The following is a 23,983-nucleotide window of genomic DNA, read 5'->3' as shown; positions in this document are numbered from 1 at the left end:
GTCCTTCCATCCTGAGAGAAGTCAATACATTATGTGTTCAGAAAAAGGAATGAAAACAATCAGACCTCTGTAGCAGCTGCAGGACAGTAAAAACTCTGACCAATCACTGCCACTTGGTGCGAATGTAAAGAACCAATCAGATGCCTTCATGTCTCGTGCCCGAACCCCACTGCGTGCGCTGCCCTGCGTGCACTCATCACATGTCACCGTTCCCGGAAATATTCAGCTCACTACACCGAGTAAGCAGGAGTCTTCCACAATGGAAGAGAAAATGCAGCAAAAACTACCAATGCCAGCTTTGCTGGTAACTGCTCGCCCTGATAAAAAGCCTAAAAAAAGAAAATCGGAGGCAGAAAAGGCTGCAACGAAACAGGCACTGGATAAAGCCAGAGGACAAACTCACGTCAACATTGGTGCAGCATTTGAACGGTGGAGACAACTGAGGGAGCTGAAGGGCCTGAAAAGCGATGCCGAGGTTGCGGTCTTTCTGCTGGACAGGTAATTATTTGTTTTGCTTCGGGGGGATTTGTTATTTCCATGATGTATGTTACGTTAGGCAACGTAGCTACTTTTGTAGCTAGTATTAGCCCAATGCTAACATTAGCTTCTCTGTCGGTGTAAGCCAGTTGCGTTACAGGTCGTAGGTACATACTGCTTATCTGACTTTTAGGACATGACATTTTGAACATATTGCACAGCCATAGTCGCAAGTGTCTGCATTATAATTGTGATAAAATGACGTTAATATATTGCTTATAAACGGGAGAACTGTGGTGATGTGGCATATGTGTTTTGTGGACTCCGACTGTGGATGCGCGTTCATGTTTGTGGGGGCGTAGCTTTGGACGGAGTACTGACGGGAGGGGGTGGAGCTTAGAAGAGGTGCCGCTTTCAATTGTTGCTAGCTCTCCAACATTACCTACTATAGCTTTAAAGGGATGGTTTGGAGTAAAATCAACCTAGGGTCCTTTGCACCATGACCTCCAGCTGAACCCCCCCCGTCAGTAATGTACGGAATTAAAATGTAAGAAATTAAGTATTATTCTCACCCATGGCACACTGTGTGTCTGCGAACTGCGTGCAGTTGGAAACAGTTATCTGTCCAATTTCTATAGGTTGAGAAAAGGGATTGTATTCTCAGAGCAGAACTGAAATGAACAGCCCAGTCTGGTCTGCAAAGGCATCTAGTCTATAATAAACGCTCAGTCATGTAAACAGCGGTGAAACAGTTTTTACATACCTTCACAGCTGCGGCATTTATTACAATCCACACCAATGTAGACTCCAGGTCCATGGGAGCAGTTCTTGACAACATACCAACCTGTAGATTTGCATTGAATGATTATTTAGTGATTAACAGTGGTCACTGCAATATATTCAGATGTATTATAATTTAGTCAGTGGAGCTCACCTTCTGGGCAGTTAAGGCAGCACTGCAAATCTGGAAGTTGGAAATGGTTCTCTGGGCATGTTTCGACACATAGAGTACTGAGCGCCCCAACAAATATTGCCTAGAGTTACGAGGGTACCATTTCAATATATACCTTTCTAATTACATGTGTCTGAATCGGGGATTAGAAACAGTTCAAGACAAGAAAATGGAAACCAAATACTATTTTTGCAGAATGTAGAAAACATGAACAAAATCCCATTCAGTCATTCTAGAGTGAAAATATTATCTTTACATGCTTGGTAATGTTTACTTTTTATCATATAGATTAAAACAACAACCACGACTTTTTCACAGTAGTTAAAATGTTTAGTTCGCACATGAAACAGATCTAACGCTTACCAAAACGTGTTTGCTGTCTGTTTGCTTCATTGTAGGTTGTAGACTGAAACAAGTGTTTCTTACCAGTGTCTTCTGTAAATCCTTTATACTCGACTCTCTGCTGTTAATCAGCCAGAAACAATGATGCATTGAAGGTGTGGCCTCTAGGAGATCCAGGCAAAGTATACCATATATGGTTTAGAGCACATGGCATGAACACAATGGAAACTAGGGTATCACACGACATGACATCAAACAGCCCAGCCAAAAACATTAACAAAGAGTCCTGGAGGATGGTGGAGATGAGGCGGGCAAGGGGGAGGGATGGCGGGCCAGGACCATGTGGAATGAGGTGTGGGTAACGGTGAGTTTCAGGGCAAAGTTCATGGTATAGCTCATGACTTAAATCCTGCAACAAAAGAATACCTTCTGATCGTGGAGCATAGGTGGAACTAGACTGTAAAACAGGGTTCTCAACCCTGGTCCTTGAGCGCCACTGTCCTGCAGAGTTTAGCTCCAATCGTGATCAAACTAAACTCTTACAGGAAAGTGGCCCTCAAGGACCAGGGTGGAGAATGCCTGCTGTAGAACATGGACCATAGTGCCAAGACATGTTGGATTTGTTCATGTCAGAAGAAGTAAGGTACACACGTGAATGTTTATTTTAGGCCCTGTCCCAAATAGCACACTTCATATGCACTTTCGGTCTGGTGAACTTACAATGGCTGCCGTGTGCGCGTGTCCGTTGAGACCGTAGGGTGTCCCATTTGTCATTTTAGGTCTCAGAAGGGCCCCCAATGCGGTCGATTTGCGCCCTCCATGCGCACTTTTGTCGAGCCCGCACTGATGCGAGCTCCGCAGCAGACTTCTTCCCGACAGTCAAAGCGCCGTTACGTCACGAAAGTGCGGACTCAGAGACCGCGGGTGCTTAGGGTGCCAAAGGAAAACTCGACTCGCAAACAAACAGAAAGCATTGTGCAAGTACAAAGGTCAAGTTGAGCGAAAATGCAGTGGAGTAACAAATATGTTTTGTGTTTTACAAATATAAATAAATGAGCCTAGATAATATTTCACAAATAAATACAAACAAACTATCCTACAAATTGCATGTAACCTTTGAACAAATACCAAATCTAGTGCATACAAATGCATATCTGTTATGATTGTGAGACACTTGGCTTTTTATGAGATCTCTCGGCTCAATTTTCTCAAAAATGTGTCCAGGCAGATTTTCTGGGCAGATTTTCCAGGCAGAGAAGAGTTGAGCAACTTCCTCTTCTAAAACAGTAGATGACGCTAAGCTAGGGGTTAATTTAGCGCTCGTCTCCTGGGAACTGTCACTGGATATTGGTAGGGACACATCCCTAGCGTCCCTACTAAATTCTACGCCCCTGTGAACTATACACAAGTTCAATGGGCATTACTAAAAGTATTTTGAGTGCACTTATGAATATATATAAACTATTAACGCAGTTATGAATTTGCTAATTATTTGTACTTTTTGTGCCTATTTTAATGCGTTTCGAATTGTTGACTATATTTGATTTGTTTGGATTTATTATACTGGTGGAATGTGTGTATGGGCATTATGAACTTATTGCACTTCATGATTATGTGAATATGTGTTGTTTTACCTGCTCTGGGTTGTGAAAGGTCATTTGAATCAATAAAAGAACAAAACAAAACCAAAGAAACAGGATATGATAGGGATCCTATGATTTGATAAGGTCAAAAGATTTAAGTCTTAAGGCAATCCTTTTGAAGGAAAGATCTATAATAATAATTTGCATAAGTGAATGGATAAATACAGGTTGACGTAAAATCGCAGAAAATGACTCCTACAAATTTGGGTTGCAAAAAAAAAAATTTACAATTATGTTTATTTGAAAACACATGTAATTTCTGGCAAAGATGTCTTAAGTTGGTCTAGAGTCAAACGAAAGTAGGCTATAGATAAAGTCTGATGTTACAAGTTTATGAAAATGCACCACACTGTAAAAAGTAATTCTGTGGGTTTGTAGATTTCATGAAATTTAATATGTAAACTTTATTTAACAAAATTAATTTCTTGTTTCTAATTTCTTGTTTTTTTTAATTTATTTAAAAATCACTGTAATAAAATCTACTAAGTTTTGTTGTTTAGGATTTAGCTATTCTTTTTGAATAATTCCAAATAGAGAGAATATTGAATTAATCCAACGTGATGCAAATAAGCTGTTTTCAATTTACAAGCATTTCCTGTTCAAACGCGCGCTTGAAGCAGCTCACGAGCACGAGACATACATCATGCACCGGAGTTTCCTTGCTGTAGACAAGTCATATTTTGCGCACTTTTTTATATATTTTCTTAGTTATATCTTAGTAATATCAATAAAGGACACCGATTAACGTCAAAAGGGCAGCTGTAAAACTATTCACCTCTGAAGTTGAATAGTAAATGCTCACGAGGCCTGTCCTGGAGTTTTCCGCTGACAACCTGGAGGCAAAGCTATTCGGAGCTCTTTTTTCAATTAATTCCTGACAAAGGTAAGGACAATTATTTTATTTTTATATGAAAAAAATAAAATAAAATTGTATTGTCTATTTGATGTAATATGCACATCATAAAAAAAAAAAAAAAAACATTTATTGATGGTAGTGCAACATTAATAGTGCTCTAAAAATATAAGGCAACTAAGTTAACTTGGCCTAATCCATTCACGTAGCCAATATGTTTAAAGTTACTATTTTAACTGTAATGGGGACCGAGCAACATTATATTTAATGATGGCCGTTGTTTTTATGTGTCTTTCCACTTTAATAAAGACAAATACCCAAAACTATCTTGACTCTTCTTTTTAATAAACTTGTGGGTCTCTAACATAGACAGTGGTCTCATACACACATTTCACATGTGACTGCTCTCTCTGGTGTGTTCCCTTTCTTGTGGATCCCCACTCAACATCTACAACAATAGTTCCTATTGTTACATCCATTTTTTTAAACAAGAACTAACATTCCAAACCAAAACTCCTAATCAATTTCTGGTACCGTCAAGAACAATATACCATTTCCTTATAACATATGTCACATTTCCATCACAACATTTTTACATTTCTTTCAAAAAAAAATGTTTTTTCAAAAAGTAAATTCTTACTTTTTTTTTTTTTTTTTTTTCTCATGTGACATAGTCTTGTAAGTGTTGAGGTTTCTTTACTAAACGTCCTGCTTTTGTGACAACAGGTTCTGAGATATCTGGCTGTACAGTGTTTTGCATCTGATTCTCCATTTTGGTGGTGAGTTGTGAGTGAGTGTCCGCAGGTTTTTTGTTTTTTGTATTGTCAGGATCGACAGTCTCTGTTTGGTTGGACTCTATAGGGGTCACTGCATGATCCCTTCGGAGATGTCTCCTGTTTCTCCTTATAACTCCTCCCGAATCCAACTGGACACTGTATGATCTCAAGTCAACGGGCTTCACTACAGTGCCCTTTCTCCAGATCTTATGGGGCTCAAATGGTTGAATTCTCACTAATTCCCCCTGTTTCAGTGTGTCTAAGTCTTTAGCTGATCTGTCAAAGTATGTTTGTTGACGTTGTTGGTTTGCTGTCAATTCCCTCAAGGGATTTTGAATCTTTGGTTGCAGGAGGCTGGTTTTCGTGGGAAGTAGAGTCTTAGTGCGACGGCTAAGCAGCCTCTGTGCTGGGCTGGTAGATAATCCATGTGTTGGTGTGTTTCTGTGGTCCAGTATTGCTAAATATGGATCCTGTCTGGATATTTGTGCTTTGAGCATCAGTCTCATGGCAGTTTTGACTGCTGATTCCGCCTTGCCGTTGCTCTGAGGATAGCCAGGTGATGAAGTCTTGTGTAGAAATTCCCAGTGATGACTGAACTTATGGAACTCCTGTGATGAGAACTGCGGGCCATTGTCTGAGGTGACTATGTCCGGAATACCCTGCCGGGCGAAGTGAGCTTTTAACTTACTGATGACCGTCGCTGATTTCGTGTCTGGTAGATAATCAATTTCCCAAAAATTGGAAAAGTAGTCTACTGTGATGAGATAGTCCTTGTGGTCAAAAGTAAACAGGTCCATGCCTACCTTGGCCCAAGGTCTATTCGGCATGTCATGTGGTCGCAGTGTCTCCTTTTGCTGGTTCCAGTCCACTGATCGGCAGGTGTCACATTGCTGTACATATGCTTTGATCTGCTCGTTCATTCCTTGCCAGTACACACACTCTCTTGCTCTCCTCAGGCATCCTTCCACACCTAAATGAGAGGAGTGTATACGCCGAGTTATTTCTCTCCAGAGTTTCCCAGGGATAACAGCTCGTTCACCTCTGAAAACGATTCCATCCTGGTAACTCAGCTCCCCTTGAAACAGGTCATAATGTCCTATTTCGTGTGGCGTCTCTGCTTTGTTCTTTGGCCAACCCTGTTGTATGGTTTTGATCAGTGTTTGTAAAGTTTTGTCCTCTTTTGTTGCAGATCGGATTAGACTAAGCCTGTCCTCTGAGATTGGTAGGTGTTGCGCCATGTTGATTGTCTCTAGCTCTGCTTCCACAGAACCAGTGGGTGCACTCTCCGGTAGATATGCTCTGCTTAGAGTATCTGCTAGCCACATCTCTGGCCCTGGAACATACACAACATCTACATCATATTTCTGAAGTCTCAGCATCATCCTTTGAAGTCTTTTTGGTGCACTCAACAGTGGTTTACGCTGGATGTTTTCAATGGGTTTGTGATCACTTTGTGCTGTTACTTTCCGTCCGTATGTATAATAGTGAAACTTTTCCATCCCGAAGAGTAGAGCTAATAACTCTTTCTCAATTTGTGCATATCCGCGCTCTGTACGTGTCAGTGCTCTACTTGTGAATGCTACTGGCTTACCTCCTTGCATTAGTGCAGCACCGAGACCTCCGTCAGAGGCATCACATTGGATGGTAAGTTCTTCCTCAGGGTTGTAATACTTCAACACTGGAGCATTTGCAATTGTTTCTTTTATTTTACAGAATGCCTCTTCATGCTGTATGGTCCATCTCCATTCGCAATCTTTGTGCGTCAACTGTCTCAGGGTCTCGCACTGGTCTGAAAGATGTGCACAAAACTTTGAGAGGTAATTTACCATCCCTAGCAGTCTCTGAACCCGTTTTACATCTGTTGGTTTCGGCATGTGTGTTATTGCACGAACTTTGTCTGGGTCGATTTTCAATCCATCAGATGTCAGGAGGTGTCCGATGTAAGAGACTTCTCTTTGTCTCAATTTGAGCTTGTCAGCATTTAGCTTGATACCTCTCTCTCTGCATCGTGTGAGAAACGCTTTCAGCTTCTCATCGTGGTCTCTCTCAGCTGCTTCTTGAGTCTCTCCTTGTCCTGTAATAAGCACATCATCAGCTATAATGTATATTCCTGGCAGGCCCTCTAATGCAAGTGTGAGCTTCCTCTGAAAAATCTCAGGGGCCGGACTTATCCCCATAGGCATCCGCAGCCAGCGATACCTTCCGAACGGGGAAGAGAATGTGGTGAGAAAGCTGGACTCTTCCTCCAGCCTGACATGCCAAAAACCACTTTTCACATCGCACACTGTAAACACTTTGGCTTTGGATAGGTCAGGGAGAATCTCATCGATTGTGGGTTGTGGGAAATGACTGCGCTTTAAAGCTTTATTTAAGGGTTTTGGATCTATACATACTCTGAGTCTGCCGCTGGGCTTCTGCACGACCACCATACTACTGATCCAATCCGTGCTCCTCTCTACTGGTGCAATGATTCCTCTTTTCTGAAGATCTTGCAGCTCTTCCTTCAAAGGTTTCATCATGGCGACTGGAACCCTTCTTTTTGGGAGTTGTAGAGGTTTAACAGTGTTGTCAATCTCAATTCTGTATTCTCCCTCTAGGCATCCATCACCCTCGAATACATCCGCATAATCTGTCTTTATCTGTTGCAGTGACCACTGGCTGGTTGTAAGAATGTTCTCGTAATGCACTTTGATTAGTTTCATAGCCTCACTTGCTCTTTTACCTATTAAAGGGACAGTACATTTGTTATCCACCACCTGAAACTCCAGCCTGTAAAGTTTGTGGTTTCTTGGGTTTCTTACTTTCAGTTTGCACTTTCCTAGCGGCGTCACTTTGCTTTGGTTGTACATTACTAGCACAGTCTTTGTATCCTCCAGTTTTATATTTGGGCTCAGTAGATTAATGGGGATTACATTACAGCTTGCACCACAGTCAATTTGAAATTTCACAAGGTCTTTTCCCAAAAACATCCCTGCGTACAACTGTGTTTTCTTTTCATTGTCATTTTCTATTTTGTTTACAGTCTCTGAGTTTGCTACACCAACAGTAAGAATATCTTCATACTCATCGCTGTCCTCTTCAGTTACCTTGTGTACTGATTTGTGGTTTGTTTGTCTCATCTGGGCTCTACATTTAACTGCAAAGTGATTTGCCTTTCCACACTTTTTGCATTTTTTTCCAAAAGCTGGGCATTTCTGTTTATTCATTTCATGCTCTTTACCACAGAATTTGCATGTGATCACCCTGTCGCGTTGGTGTCGATCTTGGCGCGCTCCTTGCCTGACAGCATGCACCTCTTCTACAGCTACTCCCACAATGGCTCTGCTGTTCTGCCGTGACAGCTCCGCTGCTCTACATATGTGTATGCACGTCTGCAGAGTTAAATCTTTCTCGCGAAGCAGCCGCTCTCTCAGTCCTGCGTTGTTAATTCCGCATACGATTCTGTCACGTATGAGCGAGTCTTTGATTTCTCCGAAGTTGCATGTTTTAGCAAGCATTCGTAACTCCGTGACATAATTATCGATCGACTGGTCCGCTCCCTGGCTTTTTGTGAAGAATCTATAACGCTCCACCGTCTCGTTTATACTGGGATTACAGTGTTCATCAAACTTTGCAAAAATGTTATTTACCGTTCTTGCATCCGCGGCTACGTCACTCATCAGAGTTTCCAGCAGTTCTCGGCCGCTCTCGCCGATGAGGTAGTGAAACAACTTCACTTTTATCTTTTCCTCCGCGTCCGACATTGTTAACTCCAAGTAGAGGTGAAACTGGTCCCTCCAGGATTTCCAGGATTTGGAAAGATTGTCGGTATCCATGCATAATGGCGATGGGGGTTTTAGTCCGTCCATCATGCAGCTCTGTGCAGCCGCAGCTCTCCACTGTCTAATTCTCAACTTTCAAATCTAGTCATCTAGAAGTGCCCACGCTGCCACCATGTTTTTATGTGTCTTTCCACTTTAATAAAGACAAATACCCAAAACTATCTTGACTCTTCTTTTTAATAAACTTGTGGGTCTCTAACATAGACAGTGGTCTCATACACACATTTCACATGTGACTGCTCTCTCTGGTGTGTTCCCTTTCTTGTGGATCCCCACTCAACATCTACAACAATAGTTCCTATTGTTACAGCCGTAGTGTCGCATTTTGAACTTGGGTGTTGCTCATAAAGAATGGGTAATTGCGTTTTTCACCGATTAATGGCTGAAGTTGATAACTGTAAAGCTGTAAAAAATATTTAGCGCTGCTGTTGAACCGTGTGCACGGTGTGAAACGTGTGAACCGTGTGTCCAGCAATCGCATGTAACGTAGCCTACTTCTCTCATTTTGTTTTTATAACTTTTAAAAAATTCTGTTTAAATGAATGTGAATCAGTTTTGAATATATATGTATATGTATATGTATATGTATATGTATATGTATGTGTGTGTGTGTGTGTGTGTATATATATATATATATATGTATATGTATGTATATGTATATACAGTGAGGAAAATAAGTATTTGAACACCCTGCTATTTTGCAAGTTGTCCCACTTAGAAATCATGGAGGGGTCTGAAATTGTCATCGTAGGTGCATGTCCACTGTGAGAGACATAATCTAAAAAAAAAAAAATCCAGAAATCACAATGTATGATTTTTTAACTATTTATTTGTATGATACAGCTGCAAATAAGTATTTGAACACCTGAGAAAATCAATGTTAATATTTGGTACAGTAGCCTTTGTTTGCAATAACAGAGGTCAAACGTTTCCTGTAGTTTTTCACCAGGTTTGCACACACTGCAGGAGGGATTTTGGCCCACTCCTCCACACAGATCTTCTCTAGATCAGTCAGGTTTCTGGGCTGTCGCTGAGAAACACGGAGTTTGAGCTCCCTCCAAAGATTCTCTATTGGGTTTAGGTCTGGAGACTGGCTAGGCCACGCCAGAACCTTGATATGCTTCTTACAGAGCCACTCCTTGGTTATCCTGGCTGTGTGCTTCGGGTCATTGTCATGTTGGAAAACCCAGCCTCGACCCATCTTCAATGCTCTAACTGAGGGAAGGAGGTTGTTCCCCAAAATCTCGCAATACATGGCCCCGGTCATCCTCTCCTTAATACAGTGCAGTCGCCCTGTCCCATGTGCAGAAAAACACCCCCAAAGCATGATGCTACCACCCCCATGCTTCACAGTAGGGATGGTGTTCTTGGGATGGTACTCATCATTCTTCTTCCTCCAAACACGTTTAGTGGAATTATGACCAAAAAGTTCTATTTTGGTCTCATCTGACCACATGACTGACCGACCGATCTAATAATGTTTATGGATGAGTAAATACATCAATGTTTTTATCATGACTGTGATATGAAGCAGGTCGGGATTGCTAAGAGACAGCTATCAGCTTCACACGCGACGCGAGTCCCGCGGATATAAAAGGAACATGGACATTTCATTCTACCGAACTACACTTAAGTGCTGAATTACTACTCACAGGTCAGTTTATTAGACAAATTAAACTTGTGAGGTAACACAGCGCTGTTTCACTTGGTCTAACATTACACTAGCACACTAAACTGCATTTGAATGTGTTGAAATGTATGTGTTAGTTTGTCTGTATGAGACTAGCAGTAAGCTAGATCAACATTAGAATAACATACAGATCATATTCTAACATTTTATCATTGTTGAACTATATAACATTGATTAGTTTTATGTAAATGTGCTCACCTGTTTAATAAAGTACATGTAGAAGCGGTCGAAGTCTCGGATGTGGAGCTCTCGGCATCTCGAAAACACCGTGCTGATATTGATTCTCGTTTTAGTTCTCCTTTTTTATCCAAAGTCTGCTTGCCATGGTCCATAATGTTTGAACGAAACAACAACAGCTACACAGTTGTCCACGTCAGTCGCCTTGGTTACTATCAGAGGGCTCTGGTTGCTATGGCAGTATGAGCAGAAACCAGGGAGAACGCGGATATGACGCCATTGACGGCGACAAAACGGAAATAAAGAAACGGGACGTGTCTTCGAATTAAATTACAAATTTCTCCTGGTTTGAAAGTTGTTGGAAACAGTCGGGTTATGTAAGTACACAACTAAAAAAAATATATAATATAGATATAGTGACTTGCTATTTTTAAAGCAAAAAAACTACATATTGTACCTTTAATAGGGGCAATGAAATGGAGCTGTAAAGTTTGCAGATATAACGCAACAAGGGGTGATCTCTTACAACATCACAGACTACAACAGTGGACATCTGGCACCTCAGTGGGGTGTCTTCATTTGGATTGTTCATGCTCTTTTAAAATGTGGACTGCTCTCCGCATACATCTGTCAAGGTATCATACAAGACTAACGTTACACATAGTGTATGCGTACACTTTATGGGTGTGTGTGAGGGAACGGTTTTAAACGATCGCGGTAAACGCACAGACTGTATAAAACAAGGTTATAATCACCAACATAGCGAGGCGGACTACATCGGTGACAAAAGTACATTGGTTATCATAAAAAAAATTGTCATGATTTATTAATGACACAGCATAATCTGTATTAAAGAAAAAATAATCACTTCATCCTAGGTTTAAAGTGAATAAAATAACCTTGACTTACAGGAGTTTCACAACTGAAAAACCTTGTTCTCTCCCACAGTGGACCAAAGCACTGTGAGGGAAGGGAGGGGGGACTCAAAATGTAAAAACGTTTTTTGTTGTTGCCCCATTTGCATTTTTATTGTTTTTACTACTTAAACAATTATTTTAAGTATATATCATTATATTATTTACAATACACATTTTAATTATATTTTTAGGAGGGGACAACCCTCAGTTAGGGGGGGTCCTGACCCCCCCAACCCCCCCCCCGCGATTTCCGCCTATGGTTACATCACTATAAATTAATAGCCTAACTCCTTTGCAAACAGATTGCAACATAGGTATAAGTGTTTACATTGTTTACATTCATGTTTTTATATTGTACTTTTTTAAATAGTGTTTTTTTAATGCCTCCATGTAATTTGTAATTCTATAACGACACTTTTGAACCTTCTTACCCCTGAACCACCATTAAACCAACCCAAACCTGTCCTAACCCACCCATATCAAACCCTCAATAGCAGCACAAGTGTTTTGCAATACAACATCAACACAATAAATTGTACCAAACAATTATTATTATTATGATTATTTTTATTTTTTTTCACTTTTTTTTTTTCATGTTAGTACATAGTAGTTAAAGACACCTAATACAAAGTGTGCCGATTCCACTGAGGAAAAAATAGTACTATATTTCTTTAGACAAATAAAATTCTGTCAAATTACAAATATCTGATACAAAAAAGATACTTAATGAATTTAGAAATCCTTTTTTTAAACAAAAGAAATACAAAAAATATAAAATAAAAATGATGCACAGCATCATTATAAAGTAGATATATCTGACTATAGATACATTTCTAAATAAACAGATGTGCACATACCTACAGTACACATTCACAGCATCTTCTTAACTACAGCCCTCAGTGCCTCTATAGAGTAAACTCAAATCACAGTATGATCTCCTGTCACAGGAGAGGAATGTTACTGACTCTTAAAAAATTAAGACTTTCGAATAAAAAAAAAATCTAGAACTTTAATATAAAATCTAGAACTTTTTCTATTGCAGTATTTCTAATTTCATTGAATCCTTATGATAATTCACATGATGTCAGCCTTTTTCTGAGTTACGATTTTCTTTAGACTGTCTCTGTATCTTTTAATGGTTCTCCTGAAAAACACAATCAACACACATCCGGTCAAGATTTCATTAGTGTTTGTGTCAGTACACAGAATGACAAAAGATGAAGAGCAGATTGGTTATTTACCTGCAGAGCTTTCATCAGATTCACCAGATTTACTGATTCTGATAAAGCAGATTGCCACGATCACAGCCAGCATGAAGACAGCAACTACCACATATGAGCAGCCATACCTGAGGATTGGTTCAATATTTTATTATAAATGAAACTTTTACCATAAGTTCAGATTTCACAAAGCAAAGATGTTAAAAAAAGAAGATAAACTCACAAGGTTATCTGTGGCAGTTGTCCTAGGGGGAAAATGGGGCAAAGCAATCAGCATATATTCATGTGTGTATATATATATATTTCTGCATGGTTTATTGAGGGGTATCTGAGGGTACATTTGCACGACAACAGTGTACAAAAAACATAAATGTTTTTTCTTTACGATGTTCAAAAGTTTCACATACAGACGACAATATTGTCAAAACGATCCCAGTTCACACGGATTTGCGCAAACAACTATACTTTTCCATTGTGTAACGTGTTTAAATGTATTTCGTAGAGTTGATTATAATGTTTGGTTGGATTATTATTATTATTATTATTATTATTGTTGTTGTTGTTGTTGTTTTCCTTTCTCTTTCTCTTTCTCTTTTTTTCTTTTTAGCTTCTTGGCCCAATAACATCTTGCAAAGAGACTACCAATGAAAATGTCTTGGTTACGACTGTAACCTCTGTTCCCTGAGAACAGGGAACGAGACACTGCATCGATTTGACGCTTTGGGGAACGCCTCCATGTGAACCAGTGTCTGAAACGTTTACCTAATCACGGCAATTCTATTGGCCGGTGACAGCCTATGACGTCACTACTAGTGCGACCCAGAAGTATATAAGGGAACATGTCAACAACTTATCGTCTGAAGGGACTGTTGAGCAGGCATCCCCGAGGCATGGTGAAAGACGCAGTGTCTCGTTCCTTTTTCTCAGGGAACAGAGTTTGCAGTCGTAACCTAGACGTTCCCTTTCAAAAGGGAACTCGCACTGCGTCGATTTGACGCTATGGGGAACGATATACCAACACCACCATGCTGAGGGGAGTGCATGTCAAATTATGGCTGTGACAAAATGTCAAATTTCATTAATGCCAAAACACTCACCCTTCGGGTCACATACAGTGACAGTATTCCCTACGACCACTGCCCAAGCTATAAGCCTCAGAGAGGCCTCCGATACAATGAAGGCCTACCAAGGCCCCTCAAAGGCTTGGAACCAACAGCTTGCATGGAAGGGAATATGGCCAGGGGGTCCAAAAGAATTCCCGTCCAGTCTCTGAAAGGGACCCTAATAAGGGGGGCACATCCAGCTCTAGGGCTGATCTAACAGGGAGGCCTCGTGAGAGTCCTTCGACCTTCCGACCAGACTTAAGGAGCTAAGTATTCATACAGAACGATCCTCAGATAGATTCTGGAACAATATGTTCAAACCTGATAAGAATTGATCAGGCTCTGGGCTAGAAATAGGGAGGCTCCATGGGGGCCTGCAACGTGATACATAATCCCTTTGCAATGCTACGCATCCACTCTTTGGGGAGCCGCCTTCAAGGGGCATGTTAAGACCTAACTATTTGTTTGCGGGACTGTTAGCAGAGCTAGCCACAGAAGCCAGGTACTCTCACAGACATCTCTGTGGGCCTTGTTATACTTATTTAACATTACCAACAGGCAGAACTCAGCAGAAGTGCTATCGACCCTTTAAAGCAAGGGGAGTACAACCTTACACTACTGGACTATCGAGGAGGCCTACTGTAAGGCCTACGGCTTCGAAAGTCACAGGCGCCAGCCCGGGCAGTGCTTTGGCTCCAAGAGAGCATACTCAACCTTCCCAAATGGGGGGGGGGGAGTAACTAGTTTCTCTACCTGAGCCTGGGTGGTGAAGGGTGATGTTTATCACTGCCATGAATAAAATTATGCATATCAGGTTTTATGGTTTTGGTCATATTGCCCAGCCCTAAGCAATATAGTGTAAAATAATGCAATATTACTTTCATCTTTAGTCCTCTTAGCCACAGGCAACTGTGGCAAGGAAGGAAAAACTATATCTGATGATGGATTATATGAATTATGACTCACCTTCTGACTGTGTTGGATGTGTAGGAACAGAAGGGTCTGCAGTAGGAACTAAGAGAAATAAAAGATAAACTAAAATAAATGACAAGCAGCAGGTAAAAGGGAAAGTATATGAAAAGGAAAAGAACAAGGTCAGAATTTGAACTTAGAACAAAAGCAGCATACAGATGGATTTACAAATACAAATTATATCAATACTTTTGGTTCCCCAAGAATTTATTTTTTTTTCTTGTAAAAGTTTTCCGTAAAACTAGTGATGGAGATGTTATGATTCAAGTGGGAGGAAAATCTATATTTCAGTGCTTTTGTGACCGAATGCAAACTTTTTCTAGTACTGTAAGCGCAAAAGTTCTTGTTTAAACTTGTTTAAATTGTTTAAATCTCATGTTTCCTGCTCCATGTCCCTTTAGGGGCTCCATAAATTTGTCTTCCAATATGTACTAAAGAAAAATTTCAAAAGATGTTACAAAAACATAAATTATTGAAGCTGCAGAAATATATGAAAAATGTAAGAAATGAAGTATTATTCTCACCCATGGCACACTGTGTGTCTGCGAACTGCGTGCAGTTGGAAACAGTTATCTGTCCAATTTCTATAGGTTGAGAAAAGGGATTGTATTCTCAGAGCAGAACTGAAATGAACAGCCCAGTCTGGTCTGCAAAGCATCTAGTCTATAAACTCTGTCATGTAAACAGCGGTGAAACAGTTTTTACATACCTTCACAGCTGCGGCATTTATTACAATCCACACCAATGTAGACTCTGGGTCCTTCGGAGCAGTTCTTGACAACATACCAACCTGTAGATTTGCATTGAATGATTATTTAGTGATTAACAATGGTCACTGCAATATATTCAGATGTATTATTATTTAGTCAGTGGAGCTCACCTTCTTGGCAGTTAAGGCAGCACTGCAAATCTGGAAGTTGGAAATGGTTCTCTGGGCATGTTTCGACAAATAGAGTACTGAGCGCCCCCACAAATATTGCCTGGACAAGAGTACTGTTACAATATATAACTCTCAAATTACGTCTAAATCAGGGATAAGAAACAGTTCAAGACAAGAAAATGGAAACCCAAAAATATTTTTGAAGAATGTAGAAAACGAACAAAATCCCTTTCAGTCATTCAATGAAAAGATTGTTTACATGCTTGGTAATGTTTACTTTATCATACAGTTTAAACCAACCAAAGACTTTTTCACATTAGTTAAACTTCTTAGTTCGCACATAAAACAGTTCTCACACACTTACCAAAATGTGTTTGCTGTCTGTTTGCTTCATTGTAGGTTGTAGACTGAAACAAGTGTTTCTTACCAGTGTCTTCTGCAAATCCTTTATACTCGACTCTCTGCTTTTAACCAGCCAGAAACAATGACGCATTGAAGGCGTGGCCTCTAGGAGATCCTGTAAACCACTTCTATCAGTCCCTCATCTGCAGGCAATCTATGTCAGAGCTGTGTGTGTGTTTGTGTTTATGTGTGTGTCTTTTTTACAGTTTGTTTTGAACTGAATGGTCTCTATGTGAGCCGGTGCGTCATCTCATATGTGATCTATGTCTTCTATTCTATTCTAATCTATTATATTCTATTCATTCTTTATTTCAGATCCTTAGGTCCATATCACAAAGTAAAATAAAATTAAAAGAATAACATACAACATACATTTATTAAATAGAGCAATCATTATTTTAAACGCATACAAACTTGGATTCCAGTGCTTCCAGAACCAGGAGGAATACCTTGTATCACTTAATGTAGGATAATTTAAGACCATTATGTTTGTATTTCTTGAATCACCTAATCGACACATGAAATTATACATATAATTCCTTAACACCGCACTAAAGTTTTCTTCACTAAACCACTTAATATGAACATTTGGCTTGCACTTGCCCACCTTGGGAGCTTATGCAAAATTCTTAATGCATCATTAAATCCCACCTGAAGCTTTTTTATTTTAGCTTTACTAGGCCTATATCTAAACCATACCCACATAAGCCGCTTTCCGACCAAGTAGTTACAGGAACTTAGTTCTAGGAACTGTCCACTTCTAAACAGTTCTAAGAACTACTCTCCCCCAAACTCGGTTTTTCTGTTTGCGTTTGCACTGGCCAAGTGGCCATAGGAACTGGTAGGAGGGGTAAGGGAGTGACGCAAGCATGGGGACTTTTATTTTGACTGCGCGACGGACCTTTATTTTGGCGGCGTTGAGAATGCCAGAGTAAACAATGCTCGCATTCTCTGTGTTTATTAGTTAGCAGATCGTCTAATAGTACTGTTTAATATGTTATTAGATAGAACTGTTATAGAAAGTAGACAGTATATGAAAAAAAGGTTATTAGCCTATGCCGTGTGGTTGATGTCCAGTGTTGCTAGCTGGGCAGATAAACATAATCATGTTTGGCTTGGTCCCCTCAAAGTTGCGTTGGATTTTCTCTTCAGCATAAAGGTTTAGAGACCCATCTATCACTGTTTTCCATGTTTGTATAGTTAGTTTCTGGAGTAAATATATAGGCTATAATCTGTGTTTACATTCTAACTGTTTTAAAAATGGCGGGTGCTGGTGTTCCGCGTGTGTTCGGTCAATCAGCGTACACTAACGTCACGGGTAGTTCCTATAGTGCTGGTTTAGACCCTACTCTGAAGTAGGACCTAAATTAGTTCCTCCAAATGGAGTTCCTAGAACTAAAATCGTTCCTAGTTCCTGCGGTGCGAACACGCTGACATCCGGGTACTTTAGCCAATAGTTCTAGGAACTGTGAAAAGGTTCCTCCGGTCGGAAAGCGGCTATAGTAAATTTTATCTGGTCCAGTTCCGGTCCACACAACACCCCATTTCTCTCGGCCCACATACCGCAAAGAATGACTGCCCTGTAGTGGCCCAGATCTGGATTAAAGACTAGGACCACAAACAGGCTATTACTGTCCTGAGTTTCAGCCAATTAATAACCAGTAACTGGCCCTGCACTGGGCCTGAATTGGATTCCCATGTGGGCGGAACAGAAACAAAAGGAAACAAAAGATTCTTCACCCTGTCCTCCACCGGGGGAAAGAGCGGTGCCTTCGCCACCTCATGAAGAGCAGTCCGATCCACCTCTGGGTCGCCCGTCTCAGGGACTTTTGCACCTGCGCTTGCCTCCTGGTTTGGCAGCGGCCTGGACGGGCGGGGTCGACTTCCTGCGGCTTGCTCCGTCGTGAACCTTAGGTGGTTGCTGCTGCTGGGGTTTAGCGGGTGCGGAGGACGCCGCAGGAGGTTGACCTCGGCGATGAGCAGACGAAGGCTCTGCGGACGGGTGGAGGCAGCAGCGGTCCGCCGGAGTAGTGTGTCGGATTGCCTCCGTCTGCTTCTGGGCGGCCGAGAACTGTTGGGCAAAGCTCTCGACCACATCGCTGAATAACCCAACCTAGGACAGAGGGGCACCCAGGAACCGATATTTATCGGCGTCCCTCATATAGGCCAGGTTGAGCCAAATGTGGTGCTCCTGGACATCGCCTGACTGATAGCACGTGCGGGTCAGTAGCCGCACGGAGCTCCCGGAGGAGCTCTGGGTCAGAACCACCTTTGTGCATGTCCATGAGCGCCTGGGCCTGGTGGACCTGCAGGAGCGCCGCCATGGCATGCAGGGCAGAAACAGCCTGTCCTCAGGCCTTGTAAGCCTTCGCCATGAGACCGGATGAAAACTTACAGGCCTTGGACGGGAGGCGTGGATTCCCCCACCAGGAGGAAGCGGACGCCGGACACAATAGCATTGCGACGGCACGCTCCACCGGTGGGGGATTTGTGAGAGGCCCATGGAGATGTCTCGGCGGGGAAGCCCTCACGGTAATCCTCAGATTACCCTGGCTAAGCGCCAAAGTAGGCCTATTCTCGTGGGCAGAATAGACGCTAGATCGGGGCATAGGCGAGGGGACTGCACCTCCCTTGAGGTAAGCGAGTCTTGATCTTAACGCGGCCATAGTCAAATTCCCACAGGAACATGAACTATCCACAAAAACTGCCTCAGCATGCTGAATGCCCAAACATGAGCGACAACTATTGTGGCCGTCTGCTGGCGCCAGGGAATGACCGCACCCAGAAACGCACAAGCGAAATGACATCCTGAAAAGGACGCAGGGTTCGCTTGTGTTGCTCTTTTGTGAAGAAGAAAAAGAAAGAAAAGAAGAAATATACTCTTTCGGCTATACTCTCACAGTGCTGAGGCACCCAGGGAATGGCTGCAGTGTACAGCAGTGCTGTAAACACTAGCAGGGAAATGCCCACCGATACCAACACAGAAATAAGCTTGCTGTGAAAACAGCAGTTGTGTGAGCTTAAGCTCGCGGCCACTCGCTGACGGCACCGTCACACCAACACTGAAGAGAGAGAGTCTTGAAGGAGTCTCCAACACAGTAGCAGTCTGTTGATTTCGGAAGACAGACAGAAGCTCGGCTCCGAAGTGAAAGACGATATGTGCGTGTGCCGCTTCCTGTTTATTCTGTGACGCGATTCATGCACGCCAACGTTCATTGGCTCGTTCTGTAGAGACTCAAAGTTGATAGGGCTCCCTGAAGTGATCCTAATTACGTTGTCACATCGACGTTACGTCGAATGTGAACGACTGAAAGGGAACCAAAGAATGTGAGGAAACTGGACGATGTTTCTGAAGAACTGTACTCAGTTTAACTGTTAATTTAATTTTAAATACTATTAACAACTATCACAAATAGGGCTGCAACAACGAATCGATTAAATCGATTAAAATTGATTATTAAAAGAATCGATTACGAATTTCATCATTGATTCGTTGTTGCGTGACTATCGCAGAGATTTTTGAGTATAAATGAAAAAAAAGTTGAGTTGAGCACGGAGCAGAGCTAGGAGGCGCCGGACTGGACAAAAGCGAAGCGAAATCCGTGTGCGAGCGAAACTGCACGATAGAGACCGAGTGTGTCCGATAGCGCGCTCGACAGTGCGCGAGAGAGACCGAGTGTGTCTGAGCATTAGTAAATTGGTACATAGTAATATATAATTACTATATAAGAGGCATGGAAGTTCGATAAATGGACAACAATATAAATAAAACCAACAATTAAATTCTTACCACTGAATTAGCAGACTGTGATTTGAATCAGAAAGACAGAAGATGAAAACACTTTCTTGTCTGTCCCAAGTACCACTATAAGGGGAATATTTTTTCCACAATTTGCAGCACTGAATTTTTCAGTCTTTACTCAGAGATGACTCAGAGAAATGACTAATGACTCAGAGAAACTTCACTATATGCTCGGAAAGGATGAGCTGCAAAATACCTTACACACCATACCAGGTGGTCAATCCATTGTATTTGTTTTTATTGTTTTTATTTTATTTTATTTTATTTTGTATTTATATTTATATTTATATTTTATATACATTGTATTTATAATTAATATTAGGATAGACCAGAGATATTATCTTCTGTTATAATTATTATTATTATTATTATTGCTATTATTATTACCTATTATCCGACTGCGTGAGACTTGTCTTTTGTGTGCATGTGCTTGTCAAATAATGTCAAACATTTTGTTAAAGATTATAACTTCTTTAACAAAAAACAAGTTTGTGAATGTGTGTATCTGTGAGTGAGAGTTTGTGAGTGTGTGCGTTTGTGAGGGAGAGTTTGTGAGTGTGTGCGTTTGTGAGGGAGAGTTTGTGAGTGTGTGCGTTTGTGAGTGAGAGTTTGTGAGTGTGTGCGTTTGTGAGTGAGAGTTTGTGAGTGTAGTGTAGAGAACAAGTTCTGACGTTCAAACAAATCCTGATTTGTATTTTTCTTAATTTTTTATAAATTATTTATTGTTCTGACAGCTCAGGTCCCTTTAAACAAAATATACATCTTTTTGTGCCCTTTATTTTATAAAAGCCTATAGGCCTATATTTGGCAGATGTAAAGCATGTGTATGTTTTTTGTGTGTTTTTTTTTAATTACTTTAACAGCTCAGGGATGTTCAAGTGCAACTTGCAGTTGTTAAAAATAATAACTATAGTATCTTGAGGTAATTGACCCTTCGCTAAGCCACGCCCGAAAACCGCCACATGCCAATCGTGGCTTAGCAACCGTAACTAGGCGCAGGAGGTCTGGCAAGCTTTCGAGTGAGGGGAAACTTGCCGAAGCATTGTGCGTATGGATTGTGCAAATCTGATACCCGATATCCTAAAAGTTTGGACACGGGTGTGGAATTTTTTTCCTTCCCGAAACCTAAAACCCATGGGGAGAAATTACGGGATGACAGGATTAACAAAAACACCTACGTTTGCTCCACGACGTGTGATCAGTAGCCTGACGTGCTAAAAATATAAGCAGGAGAATGTTATCATTGCAAAGTGGTCAGGCTAATGTCTTGTGTTTATTCCACAAGATTTATGGATAAGCTGTTTGATTTATAATTATTATATTATTGTTGTAAAGGAAGAGATAGGATCCAATATGCAATTAGAGAGTCAAAGTTTATTTCTTTTTGAGAGAGCAGAAGACAAAGTCTCTTCAAACAGGAACGCAGGTAAATGCAGATGAAGCAGAGATAAACTGCCTTTTCAAACAGGAACTCAGGTAGCTGCAATTGGTGCAGATCAATCAGTCAACAGTCTTATAAATGGGAACCCTCTCTCAACTCTCTTGTGCATGACTGGGAGGCAGCAGAAATCGGGGTGAACGGCTAGGAGACTCTTAACCTCTCGTCTCCACTGGCAGGGCGTAGCAACGCACAAAGTCCGTTCAGGCGTTCGTCGACAGCGGGAGGGCTGGACACAATGTAGAAGAGAATATTAATAGACAGTGTAACGGCTTAGCTGACCTGAACCAGGTTGTAGACAGGGCTGCGACAAGACAAGACAGGAACAGCGGGAATTGTAGATAGCCACCAGCATGATACTCAAACGAAATAATCCGGCAAATGGCAGGAAACCGGGACATTAAATAGCGAGCAGGCTAGAGGAGAGAACAGGTGAAATGAATCGGCGAGATGACAGCTAATGAGAATCAGCTGGAGGGGAAAAGGGAGAGAGAGAGGAACAACCAGCATTGACCAGCAGAGGGGGGAAAAAGACAGGAAAAGCCAGAGAGAGAACCAGACCCGTGACAATTATTTTCAAATTTCACTCACCCTGCTGTGCCTCAGTTTGTGCGTTTCCCATTTGAATGGTCAGTGTATGAGGCGGCTGCTGCTTGCGCTGGGACCTATAGGCTTTAGCTTCAATTTTGATTCAATTATTCTCTAATCGGTTGCATATTATGTTGTGGATTTATCCCTCGAATGCATACTGCAGTCCCTTTTGTCTTGCTCTCTCAGATATTTCACCTGTTCGCCAAAAATTACTAATTATCTCCTTCGGAATGTCTGACACCAGTGCATTCATACTGTAATAGACGTGCCAGGTGCGAAAGCTTGTCAGGCGTAGCAACAGTAACTAAGGAGGGCGGGGCTTAGCGAAGGGTCAATTGACCGTTTGCAAAACCCTGCCCTCGAACGGTCCTCGTCCAATCCTAGCTCAGCAACTGCAACTAAGGAGAAGGACCCCCGTCAAACATTGCAATTTCAGCAACATGGTGAAACGATGCGCCTATGGCACCTGCAAGTCTGACACCAGGTACCCCAAAAGTTTAGAGGGAGGGGTCGTTTTTTTCGCCTTTCCAAAACCCAAGACCCAAGCAGAAAGATGCCGACAATGGATTAAGCAGTGTGGGAGACCTCACTCACAGCTAAATGCCTCGAAGATTAATAAGCATACATATGTCAGCGTATATAACATATATAAGCGTCAGTCACGCCCGTTTCACATATAATCCGTAGTCCGTTTACAGTGCGTTTGCAGTGCGTATGCGGTGCGTTTTTTTTTTTTTTTTTTACCCATGTTAACAGGTAAAGCTTTCACACTGCACGCGGATGCTGCAATCGTTTCTGCACCGAGTCTATTTTTGCTGTGCTGCACGTGCTGAATTAAAGTGACAGCGCATGGTTCTTGGTCAAAACGAACACAGATTGACATGAAAATATAATAATCTCACCATAAATGCATTTAATAAAATAAAATGTAGTAAACTCACCATAAATGTATTTTTGGACTTGCAGACTTGGAGGTGTTCCGTTTGCACACGCGCACACACACACACACGACTTGTTTAAATCCATTTATATTGTTAATAAATAACAATAAATTGTTGTTGTACCAGCAATATCTCCAAGTTTTTTCTCTGTAGAAATCTCAAATGTCATGATTTGCCAATGCAAGAGAGTAGCCTACCGGCACCTTTTTTCCCCCACTTCAAGCACTGGCCTCGATTGTTGTAATATTCCCGTCTTTGCTTATTTTAACATTTTGAACATATCCCTCCACTGCATATTGCAGCCCTTTCTGTCGTGCCCTGGAGGATATGTCTGCTGTATTACTCCAAAACCAATCACTTATACCAATAGGTATGGAGCTCAACCCAGCCATGGCTATGTGTCTGGTTCTCAATTGTTTGATGGGCGTAGTAACAATAACTAGGGGGCGTGGCTTTTGCGAACGGTCAATTCTCTAAAGTAAGGTGACGGCGTCCCGTCAAGAAGCTACTATCACAACCTCAATCACACTTGAGCTGTTTCTTTTGTTGTCTTTTGAGCGTAGAATCTATTTCTCAGCTGCGCAGCATATACCTGACACAACTGCCAAGTTGCCCTTTGTAGAAATGGAGTTTTATTCACGGCCAGGAGATAACTGGTCACAACAACCAAGTGAGTCTCCTGAATAGAAATATATGTGTACATTTAAATCAACCAGTTGAGTAAAAATCAATGTCACTCAAGTCTTCTTCACTGTGATTTGTTCTGGTGATTGGTTTGTAATGATCTAAGCTTATCATATGACTGTTAGTTCTACTGTGTTCAGCACTTTTTGGTTAAGAATATATGGCCTTTGACCTGAGCATCCTTAGTCTGCATTTCTCTGTACATTTAATGTGTAAATTTTTTTTTAACATTACAATTACATATTATGTAATACCCATTACATAAAATATTTATATCACATTCCCCCCCTCTGATCGTTTTT

The 23,983-nt window shown here is 41.3% G+C and overlaps 1 protein-coding gene and 1 long non-coding RNA gene across 2 annotated transcripts; both read right to left on the bottom strand.

Moving 5' to 3' along the window:
* Nucleotides 1–1,240: 1,240 nt before the first annotated feature.
* LOC311282275 lies at nt 1,241–1,856 on the bottom strand. Its single transcript, XR_014625911.1, has 3 exons — nt 1,793–1,856; nt 1,412–1,511; nt 1,241–1,321 (listed from the first exon to the last, which is right to left on the bottom strand). It is a non-coding gene; the product is annotated as an uncharacterized lncRNA (long non-coding RNA).
* A 10,849-nt stretch (nt 1,857–12,705) lies between these two features.
* Nucleotides 12,706–16,224, bottom strand: LOC311282341 (uncharacterized protein). The gene is made up of 8 exons (XM_084396055.1): nt 16,188–16,224; nt 15,824–15,923; nt 15,653–15,733; nt 15,468–15,527; nt 14,938–14,985; nt 13,092–13,113; nt 12,890–12,996; nt 12,706–12,792 (listed from the first exon to the last, which is right to left on the bottom strand). Exons 1-8 carry the CDS (start codon nt 16,215–16,217, stop codon nt 12,761–12,763), a joined length of 480 nt encoding a protein of 159 aa, XP_084252181.1. The 5' UTR covers nt 16,218–16,224; the 3' UTR covers nt 12,706–12,760.
* Nucleotides 16,225–23,983: the final 7,759 nt, after the last annotated feature.

This window comes from Rutilus rutilus (assembly GCF_951802725.1).
Source record: "Rutilus rutilus genome assembly, chromosome: 22".
Lineage (NCBI taxonomy): Eukaryota > Metazoa > Chordata > Actinopteri > Cypriniformes > Leuciscidae > Rutilus > Rutilus rutilus.
The sequence above is the reverse complement of the archived record's forward strand: the minus strand, read 5'-3'. Positions and strand labels throughout refer to the sequence as shown.

Excerpts from the sequence above, each read along its gene's own strand:
- LOC311282341 (XM_084396055.1), bottom strand. The coding sequence starts at position 16,217 with ATGAAGCAAACAGACAGCAAACACATTTTG. Across the intron at positions 14,986-15,467 it reads AGACACACAGTGTGCCATGG|TTCCTACTGCAGACCCTTCT; the intron begins GTGAGAATAATA and ends TATTTCTCTTAG. Across the intron at positions 12,793-12,889 it reads ATCTGATGAAAGCTCTGCAG|GAGAACCATTAAAAGATACA; the intron begins GTAAATAACCAA and ends TGTGTTTTTCAG.